General features: G+C 38.7%; 1 protein-coding gene across 1 annotated transcript in view; it reads left to right on the forward strand.

Moving 5' to 3' along the window:
- The window catches only part of ENTPD1 (ectonucleoside triphosphate diphosphohydrolase 1), a 93,535-nt gene that overhangs the window by 43,506 nt on the left and 34,992 nt on the right, over window positions 1-15,037 (forward strand). Inside the window, exon 2 of the mRNA XM_059398220.1 lies at window positions 1,235-1,362. Within this exon, the coding sequence (XP_059254203.1) occupies window positions 1,235-1,362 (128 nt within the window). The remainder of the gene's footprint in view (window positions 1-1,234; window positions 1,363-15,037) is intronic.

A 15,037-nucleotide genomic window follows, 5' to 3' on the forward strand; every position in this document is an offset into this window, starting at 1 on the left:
TAATAAGGCCTGATCCTGAGCCCAAGGGGTGGAGTGTATCCTTTTCTCATGAGGTGTGTGGACTGCTTGGGGAGTGGCAATCATCTGAACAAAACTGAGGTTCTTTTGGGAGGGGAGAAGGAGAGGAAGCATTGTATATTTCATCTATTGTTCTTATGCTTGGAAGCAGAAGCTAATGGGATTGCTAAAGTTTTAAAGTTTTGTACTGTTTGGTCTGATAAGTAAAGACTAGTTTAAGATTCTAGAGGTTGATGAGCAGATTGGAGACCCATACAGTTACAGTCCTTTGGATTAAGTCCAAGCTTCTGCTCAAGAGCCTGGAGAGGAGCTCCTGTTTCAGCACGTGGTACCTGCTGCTGTTCAAGTGGGAGACCCAGAGCGGGAGAGTCAGTCGGGCTCCTCTTTCAGCTGTTTTAATCCCATGCTCTGTCTTTAGAGAGGTGCAATCTATTCTGCAGAGCCCATCTCATTCCGTGTGTTTCTTTATTGCTTTATCTTACCCTTCTTTTTCAAAGCCTAAGAAAAAAAGTTTAGGGATGATTTGGGAAGTTGAGAGAGGAAGGGAGTGAGTTGTCAGAGGGCAACTTTCCATTTCTTGTTCACTTCTGCTATATGCTCTGTTTGTGATGACCAAAGTAACTTGTGCCTTTTATATGATTCTCTTTGGAGCTTAATTGTGTCCCACGGTGAGACTAAGAATAGATGAGATAATGTAAATGAAGAAATGTTCAAAACTTCACAGCCTCTACACCGTTACAAATTGCAACATTTAAGTGTGGTCGAAATGCAAGGGGTGCATCAATCCAGAAAATGGCATGGATTGTTGGGACTTGGATGTTTGATGATATTTTCTTAATATTTTTGAACATCTTAAATATTTTGCGGTAGATTTTAAAAATGAGGGCAATCCTTGCTTTTTTGTTGTTGTTTGTACCCTCACAGACCAGCATGACCTATTAAACAGCCAATTTGGGATTCTTCCCTGTCCTCATTCCTTATCTAGTCATTGACCTAATTCTGTCCATTCTCCTTACCACAACCACTAACAGTCTTGGCCCTTATCACAGAACAGGCAAATCCTTTTGTTCTTGAATTATTTCCCTATAATAAAGATGAACTTTTATCTGTCTTTGATGTCTCCAGACAGCTAGCACAAGACCTTACCGAAACTGGAGGAAAATCAATGTTTTTATAAATTTCTTGTTGATATTTTCTTTTCTGCTTTTGGTTTCAGAGTCTGAACTGAAGAATTTTTGTTCCAGAAATATACTGATCATCCTTGGCTTCTCCTGTATCATAGCTGTGATTGCTTTGATTGCTGTGGGGCTGACCCAGAACAAACCATTGCCAGAAAATGTTAAGGTAACTCAAATCTGAGGGGGTCTGGCTGGGGTGCAGTGGGGGAAGGGGAAGGAGTGTGTGGTAAGTCAGAACATACAGGAGGGGTGGAGATTCTGGCAGCCCAGGAGCAAGTCAATATCCACTGGATTAGGGAGGTAAAATGGAGTGATGCTCACGGGGGAAGAGGGAATGTCTTGAGTCAGTTGGTGGTAGGAAGATAATTATCTTTATGCTTGTTCAGCAATAATTGTTAGTACTTTGAGAGAAACAAATACTTTATTCACTACATCCAGATATTATGTGATGCTATTTTGTGCTGATATTCTATGACTTAGTGTTATCTCTACTACTTATTCATTGTTTCACTGTGGATCTGTCACAACACTGTACTCTTTGATCTTCTTACTCAATCATCATTACTATACCAAAATAATTAAATTTATTAGAGAGCATTATATAAAGTAGTTTGGAAGTCAAATATTATGGAGAAGAATTTTTCCTCTTTTTCAGAATATTAAAGAAAGCAAAGTCAATGAAAAAAAACACAGAGAACCACATACATGTATCAAATATAGTGATTTGAAATTAATTCATGGGTAGACATATTTCTTCAAAATTTCCACATTTGAAGAACTAGTTAATATCATTAAAAATAATTAGGGTCATTAACTTTGCTGTGATATATTTCCACTTCCTTCCAAATTCACCAAAGTAAAATTTCAAAGACATGAATATCTTACAAGTAGCTTGTAATGTCACTATTTTATTTAAGCTTAGCTAAAAAGCATGTGAAAAATTTAAGTTTATGTTGTAAATACAACATTTTAAACTTTCATTGAAATTAAATAAGTGTATAAGTAAATAAATCTAAAAGGGCCCAGAATATACCAATTTGCTAATGTTGTACATATGGGCACAAATGTACACGTAGACGATGACATGTCTAGAAGTTAACTTGACCATGGAGGCTCTGGAATACATGTACAATTTATTTTCTTGTATTTGAAGACATCAAACTGTGAGACTGGAATGATGGATGCATATGCCAGGCTTCTAAAGCTTTTGTCACCCACCCAAATCAGTCACTATATAGTAGAGGTCTGGATGTTACATTGGCATTCCTTTGTGACATAAACTCAACTCAGTGTTGCTGTGCACAGCAACCCCTTTGTCAGCTCAGAAGGCTGATATTATCTCATTGTCAATGGTCTCTTGCCTTTTAATATTGAGTGATGTTGGCTCTCTTGGCAAAACTTCACTCACAGTTGAAGCCTCATGACATCTTGGTTCTGTTATTTGTTTACCAGCTCCAAAAGTACATGATTGCCTTCTTGATTTGACCTTTTTACATGTTCATTATTGAATCATTGGAGAAGGGGACTGCCTAGGAGGCAAAATCCATGACAGACTTGAGCTCTGTGTTCCCAGTGAATACTTCTGGTCATGGATGACTTTTCCTGCATTTGTAGCGGTTATCATTGACTCTGTTGTGATTCTGTATTGTGTTGGCCCCAGAAAATGGAACAGGTCTTTAAATAAGACGTATGAGTATTTGAAGAGTAGATAGTGGCATACTGCTGCTTTAGAGCATACTCTTTGATAATATCCTTGAAATCATTTAAAACTAAGTTTGAGGAATAAGGTATATGATAAAACATTATAACATCCAAAATAAGGAAAAAGAAAGGAGACATTTTCTTGTGTGGTTTGTAAACCAGTACCAGGATCATCCCAGATATCACGAGCTACTAACAGGCTTTGAGTAGTTTGTTGAAATAAATTTATTTCCTTTCAAAAGTGATGATTTAAAAGATAATACTTATTTCAATATTTGTACCTGGTACATTTGTTTTAAAAACCTGTAACATTGTGGGGCACCTGGGTGGCTTAGTGGATTAAAGTCTCTGCCTTCTGCTCAGGTTATGATCTCAGGATGCTGGGATTGAGCCTCACAGCCTCTCTGCTCATCAGGGAGCCTGCTTCCTCCTCTCTGTCTGCCTGCCTCTCTGCTTACTTGTGATCTCTCTCTCTGTCAAATAAATAAGTACATATTTTTTAAATTAAAAAAATTAAAATAAAAACCTATAACACTGAACTTCCAGGGAAGATAGTGGAGTAGGAGGACCCTAAGTTCACCTCATTCCATGGAACCCGTACGGTAGTATCCACATCAGTGTAAATAACCCAGAAAACGATTTGAAGACTGACAGAAGAGACTCTTCACAGCTAAATGTAGGGAAGAGGCCATCTCAAAGAGAATAAGAAGTGTGGAGATACATTTGGAAGTTAAATGGACCTGTCTATAGCGGGGAGGAACGATACAGGCATGGGAAGGGGAAAGGACAAGATCATCACACCAAGTATCCCAGGTGCACAGGGATTCTGCATGAAACCAGAAAGGCTTAATTTCCTGAGTTCTTAAAATCAGCAAGGATTAATACCTGGAAATTTGAAAATTAGTGGGCTCAGTTCTGGAAAAGTCAGGAAGGTGAGAAGAAAGCAGCACCCTTAAACAGCTCTGTGGAGACACAGCATAGAAGCACCAGTTTGAAATGCACCTGGGGTGTGCAGGAGGGAGATTTGTTTACTAATCTCAGAGCATGTGCTTGGAGGGGCAGGGATTACTGGGAGACTTCTCCAGGAGCAAAGGAGCTAGTGGATGCCATTTCCTTCCTCCACTGTCCAGCATAAACACATGGATACCTGTGACTCAGCACTTCTCTAACAATACTACCTAACTTGCTAACAGCCTGCAACACCCTGTGTTCTCCTGTGGACCTGCTGGTACCAACCAGGCCTCACTCCAGGTCTTCTTTCACTTACAGACCTTACTAATATCACCCACACTGCCCCCAAGTGCTTCTTGAGATCCACTCCCTCCAATCCAGCCAGCCTTGGTTCTGGTGGCCACAGGTCCCCTTTCACAATAGCCCTAAGCAAACCTTGCTAGCACTGTGTGCCCCCCCGCCCCGCTCCTGCATTCCTCCATTCTCCCATGAACCTGTCCCCTCCAGTATGCCCTTGGCCAAAGCCTATCCAAAGTGGTGCCAGAAGCCTGACAGTATGCAACCAGTCCTGACAGGCCAGCACCACTCCAAAGTGACTCCTGTCCTGGGGACTGTGGAAGAGACCACACTACACACACCACACAGACTAGTCTGATTGTAGCACCAGCAGTGGGCTGGCAGCTGATGTCTGGTATGACTACAGGTCCTGGCCACCTATGAAAGCCTCTCAAAAGACAACACACACAAAAAATGTCCTATAGTTTGGTGTTACTGCATCTCTGGCAAACTCCTGGTCTGACTCAAGCTGAAAGTGGCCCAGGACTGGCCCCTTAACAACACAGGAATCAGACCCTGCCTATAACAGGCAAAGAGAGCCATCACAGACAGCTGGACTAAAGGCAAAAGTGGCTCAGCCACAACAGTGGGACACACACATCACACATAGGAGATACCCCTGAAGTGCCAGGTTCTAGTAAACAGTGGACACTGTGCAGTAAGGCACTACAGGACTTCTTCATAAGGTCATTACTGTCAAGTAAATGAGACGTAGCTATCTTTCTTAACACAGAGAAACAGATGCAGACAAAGTGAGGAGACAGAGGAATATATCCCAAATGAAAGGACAGGACAAAATCACTGCAAGAGAGCTAACAAATAGAGATAAATAATATGCCTATAGAGAATCTGAAGTAATGGTCATAAAGATACTTACTGGACTTGAGAAGAGAGTGACACTCTTAAAAAAGAGATAGAAAACCAAAAAGATGGGCACCTGGGTGGCTCAAGTGATTGAACAACCAGCTCTTGGTTTTGGCTCAGGTTGTGATCATAGTGTTGTGATATCAAGCCCTGTCTCAGGCTCTGTGCTCAGCTCAGAATCAGTTTGGGATTCTCTCTCTCTCTCCTTCTCCCTCTGTCCCTCCGGCTGTTCTCTCTCTCTCTCTCTCTCTCTCTTTCAATAAATAAATAAAATCTTTGGGGGGGAAAAGGAAAACAAAAATGAACCAGAGATGAAGTACTCAATAACTCAAATTAAAACTACATTAGATGGAATAAATAGTAGACTGGAGGAAGAAGAAGAATGGATCAGTGACTGGAGCACAGAGTAATGGAAAGCATCAAGCTAAACAGGAGCTAAGAAGTAATTAAAAATTAAAAAACAGGGAACTCAGTGATACCATCAAGCATAAAAATATTCACATAATAGGGGTCCCAGAAAGAGAAGAGAGGGAAAAAGGAAGCAGAAAATTTATTTGAAGAAATAATAGCTGAAAACTTCCTGAATCAGGAGAAGGAAACAGAAATCCAGATCCAGGGGCACCTGGGTGGCTCAGTGGGTTAAGCCTCTGCCTTCAGCTCAGATCATGATCCCACGGTCCAGAGATCAAGCCCTGTGTCAGGCTCTCTTGCTCAGCAGGGAGCCTGCTTCCCCCCCTCTCTCTGCCTGCCTCTCTGCCTGTTTGTGATCTGTCAAATAAATAAATAAAAATAAAATCTTAAAAAAAAAAAGAAAGAAAGAAATCCAGATCCAGGAGGCACAGAGAGCCTCCAACAAAATAACCCAAGGAGGTCTACACCAAGATATATAGTAGTTAAAATGGCAAAAAGTAGTGATAAAGAGAATTTTAAAAGCAGTAAGAGAAAATAATTACTTATAAGGGAAATCCCATAAGCCTATAGCTAATTCTTTAGCAAAAACTTTGCAGGCCAAAAGAAAGTGGCATTTTACATTTACACTGATGAAAGAAAAAAACCTGCAGCCAAGATAGCAAGGCTATCATTCAAACCAGAAGGAGAGATAGTTTCCCAGACAAACAAAAGTTAACAGAATTCATGACCACTACCAGAAATGTTAAAAGGGACTCTTGAGTGGAAGGAAAAGACTATAAGCAGGAGTAAAAAAACTAAGGAAGCACAAAAGCAGAAAAATAAGTATAAATAAAAAATCAGTTAAGGGATTCACAAAATAAAAGGATGTAAAGTATGATACCATATACTTAAAATGTGGGGGAGAAAAGAATAAAGAATGGATTCAAACTTAAGCAACCATCAATTTAACATAGACTGCTATATGCATAAAATATTATATATAAAGCTAATGGTAAACACAAATAAAAAACCAGTAATAGATACACAAAAAAATAAAGAGAAAGGAATCCAAGTATACCACTAAAGAAAGTAGAAAATCATGAGAGGAAACAGCAAGGGAAGAAAAGAACAGAGAAGAACAAAACAATCATAAAGCAAATAACAAAATGTCAGTAAGTACATACCTATCAATAATTCGTTTGAATGTACATGGACTAAATGCTACAATCAAAACAATTTTGCCTACAAGAAATTCATATCAGACCTAAAGACATATGCAGATTGAAAGTGAGGGGATGGAAAAGCATTTATCATGTAAATCAAAGTGAAAAGAAAGCTGGGATAGCAATACTTACATTGTACAAAATCGATTTTAAGATAAAGACTGTAACAAGAGACAAAGAAGGACACTATATAATCATAAAGGGAACAATCCAACAAGAAGATATAACAATTATAAATATGCACCCAACATGGGAGCACCCAAATACATAAAGTAGCTAATAACACATATAAAGGAAGTTTTAACACTCCAGTTACATCAATGGATAGATCATCCAAACTGAAAATCAGCAAGGAAGCAGTGACTGTGAATGATACATTAGACCAAAATAATCTAACAGATAGTTTCACAACATTACATCCTGAAACAGCAGAATACATATTCTTTTCAAGTGGCACGTGGAAGATTCTTCCAAACAGATCACATACTGGCCACAAAACAAGCCCCAACAAATTCGGGAAGACTGAAGTCATACCGTGCATCTTTTCTGACTAGGACACTGGGGAACTAGAAATCAAACACAAGCAATAACCTGGAAAGAGCATGGAGATTAAATAACGTACTACTAAACAATGAACAGGCCAACCAAGACATTCAAAGAGGAAATTAAAAAAATACATGTAGATAAATGCAAATGAAAACATTATGGTCCAAAATCTTTGGTATGCAGCTAAGCTGTTCTAAAAGGGCAGTTCATAGCAATGCAGGCCTACCTCAAGAAGCAAGAAAAATCTTATACAAACTAAGCTTACACCTAAAGGAGCTAGAAGAAGAAGAACAAACAAAACCCCAGACCACTAGAAGGAAGGAAATAATAAAGATTAGAGCAGAAATAAATGAAGTAGAAACTAAATAGACAATAGGACAGATCAATGAAACCAGGAGCTGGTTTTTTGAGAAGATAAATAAAATTGATAAACCTTTGGCCAGACTCACAAGAAAAAAAAAAAAAAGAGGTGACTCAAATAAACAAACTTAGAAATGAAAGAGGAAATATAGCAACCAATACCACGGAATACAAAGAAAATTATGAGACTATTTTGAAAAATTATATGCCAACAAACTGGATCACCTAGAAGACATGGATAAATTCTTAGAAATATATAACCTCCCAAATCTGAATCAGGAAGAAATAGAAACACAGAGTAGACCAATTATCAGCAATGAAATTGAATCAGTAATCAAAAAAACTACCAACAAACAAAAATTCAGGATCAGATGGCTTCCTTAGTGAATTCTACCAAACTTCTAAAGGAGAGTTAATACCTAGTCTTCTTAAACTATTCCAAAAAATAGATGAGGAAGGAAAACTTCCAATCTTATTCTCTGAGTCCAGCATTACCCTGACACCAAAACCAGATAAAGACACTATAAAAAAAGAGAACTACAGGCCAATAACTCTCATGATCATAGATATAAAAATCCTCAACAAAATATTATCAAACCAAATCGAACAATAAATTTAAAAACCATTCACCATGATCAAGTGGGATTTATTCCTGAGATGCAAAGGTGGTTCAATTTTTGGAAATCAATCAACATGATACATCACATTAATAAGAGAAAGGATGAAAGGAAATATACCTCAATGTAACAAAGGTATATATACCTTTGTATATATATATATGTATATGTGTATATGTGTATACATATACATATATTTATATGTATATATTAAAAAGAAAACCCATAGTTAACATCATAATGGTGAAAAACTGAAAACTTTTCCTCTAAGATCAGGAACAAGACAAAATGTCTTCTCTTACCACTTTTATTCAATATAGTACTGGAAGTCGTGGCCACAGCAATCAGACAAGAAATAGAAATAAAAGGCATCTAAATTGGTGAGGAAGAAGGAAAACTTTCACTGTTTGCAGAAGACATGGTACTATATATAGAAAACCTTAAAGACTCCACACAAAAACTACCAAAACTGATAAATGAGTTTAGTAAGGTCAGAGGATACAAAATCAAAACATAGAAATCCATTGTATATGAAATAACAGAAAAATAATGTAAGAAAACAATCCCATGGGGGTGCTGGGGTGGCTCAGTCAGTTAAGCATCTGTCTTCAGCTCAGGTCATGATCCTGGGATCCTGGGATGGAGCCCCGTGTCATGCTCCCTGCTCAGCAGGGAGTCTGCTTCTCCTTCTCTCTTTCTGCACCCCACCCCCAGTGCTGCCCCCACTGGTGCTCTCCTTCTCTCTCTCTTGCTTGGTCTCTCTCTTTCAAATAAAGAAATAAAATCTTAAAATAAAAAAAAAAGAAAGAAAACAATCTCATTTACAATTGTACCAAAAAGAATAAAATGCCTAGGAATAAACTTAACCAAGGAAGTGAAAGACCTGTACTCTGAAAACTATAAAACACTGATGAAAGAAATTGAGGATGACATAAACAAGTGAAAGATATTCCATGCTCATGGACTGGGAGAACCAATATTGTTAAAATGTCTATACTATCCAAGGGAATCTTTGAATTTAATGCAATGCCTATCAAAATACCAAGAGCATTTTTTCACAGAACTAGAATAAATAATCCTTAAATATATATAGATTCATAAAGACCTCAAATAGCCTAAGCAGTCTTTTTTTTTTTTTTTTTTGATAGAGAGCGAGATCACAAGTAGGTAGAGAGAAAGGGGGAAGAAGTTTCCCCAGCGAGCAGAGAGCCCAATGTGGGGCTTGATCCCAGGACCCTGAAATCATGACTGGGTGGAAGGCAGAGGCTTAACCCACTGAACCACCCAGGTGCTCCTAGTCAAACCAGTCTTGAAAAGGAAGAACAAAACTGGAGATACCACAATCCCAGATTTCAAGATATACTATAAAGCTGTAGTACTATAAGCAGTATGGTACTGGCACAAAAATAAATGCACAGATCACTAGAACACAATGATATGGTCCATTAATCTTTGACAAATGCAGCAAGACTGCACAATGGGAAAAAGATAGTCTCTTCAACAAATGGTGTTGGGAAAAACTGGACAGCTTAATGCAAAAGAATGAAACTGGACTATTTTACACCATACACAAAAATAAACTAAAAATGTTTTAAGGACCTCAATGTGAGACCTAAAACCATAAAAATCCTAGAAGAGCACAGGTAGTAATTTCTTTGATGTCAGTTGTGGTAACATTTTTCTAGATATGTCTCCTGAGGCAGGGAAACAAAAGCAAAAATAATCTATTAGCTTCTGCACAGCAAGGAAAATGATCAACAAAACTTAAAAACAAACTACTGAGTGGTAGATTATATTTTCAAATGGCATAGCCAGTATTCAAAACATATAAAGAACTTATGCAGCACAATACAAAAAACCAAATGACCCAAATAAAAAATGGGCAGAAGACATGAACAGATGTTTCTTCAAAGAAGACATACAGATGGCCAACAGATACATGAAAAGATGCTCAACATCACTCCTCATCAGGGAGATGCAAATCAAAACCACAATGAGGTATTACCACACACCTGTCATACTGGCTAGAATCAAAAACACAAGAAACAGTAAGTGTTGGTGAGGATGTGGAGAAAAGGGAACTGTTGTGCACTGGTGGTGGGAATGCAAACTGATGCAGCCACTGTGGAAAAGGGTATGGATCTTCCTCAAAGTTAAAAATAGAGCTACCATATGATCCAGTAATTTTACTCCTGGGTATTTACCCAAGGAATATGAAAGCATTAATTCGAAAAGATATATGCACCCCTCTGTTTATTGCAGCATTATTTACAATAACCAAATTGTGGAAGCAGCCCAGTTGTCCATTGATAGAGGAATGGATAAAGAAGATGTGGTATAGATATACAATGGAATATTATTCAGCCATGAAAAGAATGAAATCTTGCCATTTGCAACAACATGGAGAGAACTAGAGAATATAATGTTAAGTGAAATAAGTCAGAGAAAGACAAATACCATGTGTTTTCACTCATATGTGGAGTTTAAGAAACAAGCAAAAAAAGAGAAACCTAAAAACAGACTCAACTATAGAGAACAAATTGATGGTTACCAGAGGGCAGGTAGGTGAGGGGAATGGGTGAAATAGGTGGAGTATGCTTACTGCAATGAAAACTAAGTAATGTATAGAATTGTGGAATCACTATGTTGTACCCCTTTAACATAACATTGTATATAACTATACTGGAATTAAAGTAAATAAAACAAATCATCTCTTTATGACCATACCTCATTCAGCAGCTCTTCACTTGTTCACAAATTCATGTATTAACAATTATTAAGTATCTGTATTAGGTTCTATATTAGCTGTAGAGTTGGGAAGCCAGTATCGATATGATTGAGCTTACTATCTGGGAAGGAAACACAGTTAATAGCTGATACAAATTATTGATTATAGTTGTGACGAGTGCCACCAAGTGAAAGTTTTGGGAGCCAGGGCAGTCTTGCCTGAAAGAAATGACATTTACTGTAGAACGTGAAGTGTGATTACAAGTTGGTGGAGATAGAGAAGGACAGAGAGTATTCTAGGCAAAAGGAAAGCAAGTCCAAGAATCTCACAGATAAAGATGGTGAGGGAGATGGTTCAGTCAGGGTCTTGCCACTCAGGCTGAGGATTTTAACTTTAATCCTAGGAGCAATGAGAAGACAGTAAATTGATCAGATTTGTGTTTTGAAGCGATCACACTGGCTGCAGTGAAGTTGAGAGTGGGGTGATAAGAGCAGGTATAGGAGACTAGACTAGTGTGTGGAAGCAGTGTGGAAGGAGGAGGAGGTGTAGAGTTAAGTTTTTGAAGAAAATTTTTTTGTTTTAGAGGTATTAGATATCCAAAGATTATCCAGCAGTTGGATAATCAGATCTGGACCTCATAGAAGAGGTATAGACCCACAGTGTTCGTTAGAAATATCATGCAAGCCACATTTTAATTTCTCCAGGAGTCACATTTTTAAAAAAGATTTTATTTATTTATTTGAAAGACAGAGATCACAAGTAGGCAGAGAGGCAGGCAGAGAGAGAGGGAGAAGCAGACTCCCTGCCGAGCGGAGAGCCCGATGTGGGGCTCAATCCCAGGACCCTGGGATCATGACCTGAGCCGAAGGCAGAGGCTTTAACCCACTGAGCCACCCAGGTGTCCCCGGGAGTCACATTTTTAAAAAGTAGAAAGAGATGAAATTAATTTTAATAACATATTTAATGTAATCCATTACATCCAAAATATTATCTCAACATTTCATCAAAATAATGATTAACAAAATATTTTCCATTATTTTTTTCATGTTATCTTCAAATTCCAGTGTGATTTTTAACTTAAATCACATCTCAATTCAGACTATGATTGGCCCTTGAACAACATGAGGCTTAGGGGTGCCACCCCCACCACACAGTCAAAAATCCATGTGCAACTTTTGACTCCCTCAAAACTTAATTGCCTAGTATTGACCAGAAGAAGCCTTACCAATAACATAAACAGTTGACTCACACATATTTTGTGTATGTATTATATACTGTATTCTTACAATAAAGTGAGCTACAGAAAAAATGTTAAGAAAATTGTAAGGAGAGAAAATACACTTATAGGACTCTACTGCATTTATTGAAAAAAAATCCATGTATGAACAGGCCTGCACTGTTCAAATCTGTGTTGTTCAAGGATCAACTGCAGTTAACATTTTAAGGCTCAAGAACCACATGTGGCTAGTGGCTGCCTTATTAGATAGTACAGGTCTAGACTAAAGATATGTCTCTAATGCCTTCAATAGAAGCCCTAGACGTGGATAAGATTATAGGAAGGGGGTAAAAAGCAAGAAGAGGGCAAGGATGGAGTCCTGAGGAATTCTAGCATTCAAATATAGTGCCTGCAGTTTATAAATCATTTACATTTTTTTCTTTCCAGGAATGCTGTGAGGAATGAAAGATTATCCTCACCTTATAGATAAGCAAAATGAGGGCCTTTGAGTTTCTCTTGCTCAAGGCTGGGTATCTCATAGATTACTGCAAGAATCAAGCAGGATAAATAAATGCAAATGTGATGTGATGAGCAGGCATCCTGGGCCACTGAGGACACTCAGTGACTGGTAGCTCATATGTTACCGTCTTTGCAGCCTGTCTGCCTTGTCACAAATTGTCACTTTCTACCCCCTTCTTCCCATCTAATCATCCTTGTCTAACCCAACCCGGGTCAGCCCTCCCATCCTGATGATCCAGTCCTGTCATCTTCCTACCTGTTTGGGGTTAGCCTTACTGAGGCGGTGGTGGCCCCGTGCCCAGGCCATATCTAGCAAACTACCAGAACTCCTTATTGTACTGATGTGTTGTTTACTTGCCCAGCTACTGAGGTGATAAAGGTATTGAGGATAGGGCCTGGGTTTCATCTTTTTTTTTTTTTTAATGCATTTTATTATTCATTCACTCAACTTATTCACTTAACAAATAGTCATTGACTATCTATTCTTATTTTAGGCCCCAGGCATATAGCAATGAGCAAAACTGGCAAAGTCCTTACTTTCATGGAACTTACGGTCTAGTGGAAGAGATACTTATCAATCAAATAATCACAAAATAAATGTTAAATTACAACCATCAATCTGACTTGGCTGGTTGCCTCATAGAAGTTTGCTGACTCAGTGAACAGAGTAACATCTTGAACATGTAAAACTGCCTCCTCCTTGGATGTGAAGGGCATGGGACAACCAGCCTGATGGCAGGATTTGTCAGTGTGGGAGGCAGGCCCCTGCCTCCCAGTCCCTTGGAGATCAGCATTCCCTATTCTCACCCCCAGACCCTACTCAGTTGCAGGTTGCAGGATCTGAGAATCTATACACTGAACAGGCATCCTGGGGCATTCTCAAGCCACTGAAGTCTGGGAACCACTATCCTATAGATATGCAATGAATACTTAAAAAAAAAAAAAAGGCCTTAATGAACTGAAGAGTCATTTAGCTGTACCTAAGTGTCCCCTGGGAAACCCCCTTTGTTCTGGTGTACCTGGGTGGGGAGGTAGCTTTCAGATATGTTCAGTTCATCGCTCCCTTAATTTCCTGCTCATTAGTGAAAACTGGCATTTAGCGAGTTGTCAGATATTCTTTTTAGCACAAACGTTGCACATGCTGATACACACAGATCCCCACAAGGTTCTCTCAAAGGCACCAGACTGACCCAATACCAAACTGTGTGCCTTCATTAACAGCTACCACTTCTGTGGAAGCCTGTTGGCTCAGGGACCAGATGGTTTTGATTTCAATCCCAGATCTGCTACTTTTTGCTATGAGACTTGGGCAAGTAAGTCTCTCTCTCTATTCCTCAGCTTCCTCATATGTCAAATGGAGGTAGTTGTGAGGATTACCTGGGATGATACCAGTGACTCCCTTATCAGAGTAGCCAGCACACCGGAAGCCCTCAGGGGAGACCAGCTGTCCACATTGCTTCGAGGGAGATGAATTCTAGGGAAGTTTCTTTGTTGCTAATGTGTTAAGGTCACTGAGCCAGTGATCGCAGTTTTTCTAGCTGCTGCTGAAGCAGCTAGAAAGAAGAACCAATATGTCTGAAGTGACCAAGAGAAGTTGATTATCATACATCTTTTTCACAAGGAACTAAAGTGCTATTCTTCATTAAGCATTTGTGATTGTATTGTTTTATGGAGAATTTGGAAGGACTTGCTCCAATTTTCAACCTCAAATTACTCCTGGAAAATATCTATCTTATTTTTACTTCACTGGATTTTAATGTGGTCTTGTTTAAAAAACAATACCTGGAGAGATGCACAGTTGGCTAAGTGGCTGACTCTTGGTTTCGGCTCAGGTCGTGATCTCATATTCGTGGGACTGAACCCCATGTCAGATTCTGCGCTCAGTGCCGACCCTGCTTAAGATTCTCTCTCTCCCTGTGCTCCTCCTGTTTGTGCTCTCTCTCAAATAAAGAATTCTTAAAAAGAAAAAAACCCACAATACTTGGAGCTGGATGGTTGTGATGGTATACGAGGTGTTAATGTACTTCATGCCACTGAACTGTACACAAAACTGTACACTTAAAATGGTAAATTTATTATGTTCAGTGTATTTTACCACAATTAACAAACAGCAGTGAAACCGTGGTTTGTATCGAAAGTCTAGTAATTCTAATTGAAGAAAAAAGAAAAGCAGAAAATGGTCTCTAATTGTTCATAGGCCCTGCCAGCATTACCGTAGCTAATGGATACCTGATTTGTTTATAGAGTTTATAGAGTACCGGAGTCAAATTTGAAAGGATTAGCTTTGTTTATTCAAAAGGACTCACTGAGACAAACTGATGACATTGCTAAAAGTACAGTCAAAAAAAGCTACAGGGACTTTTAAGAAAGATTCTGAAGAACCAAGATGT

The sequence above is a fragment of the Mustela nigripes genome, chromosome 4 (genome assembly GCF_022355385.1).
Source record: "Mustela nigripes isolate SB6536 chromosome 4, MUSNIG.SB6536, whole genome shotgun sequence".
NCBI lineage: Eukaryota > Metazoa > Chordata > Mammalia > Carnivora > Mustelidae > Mustela > Mustela nigripes.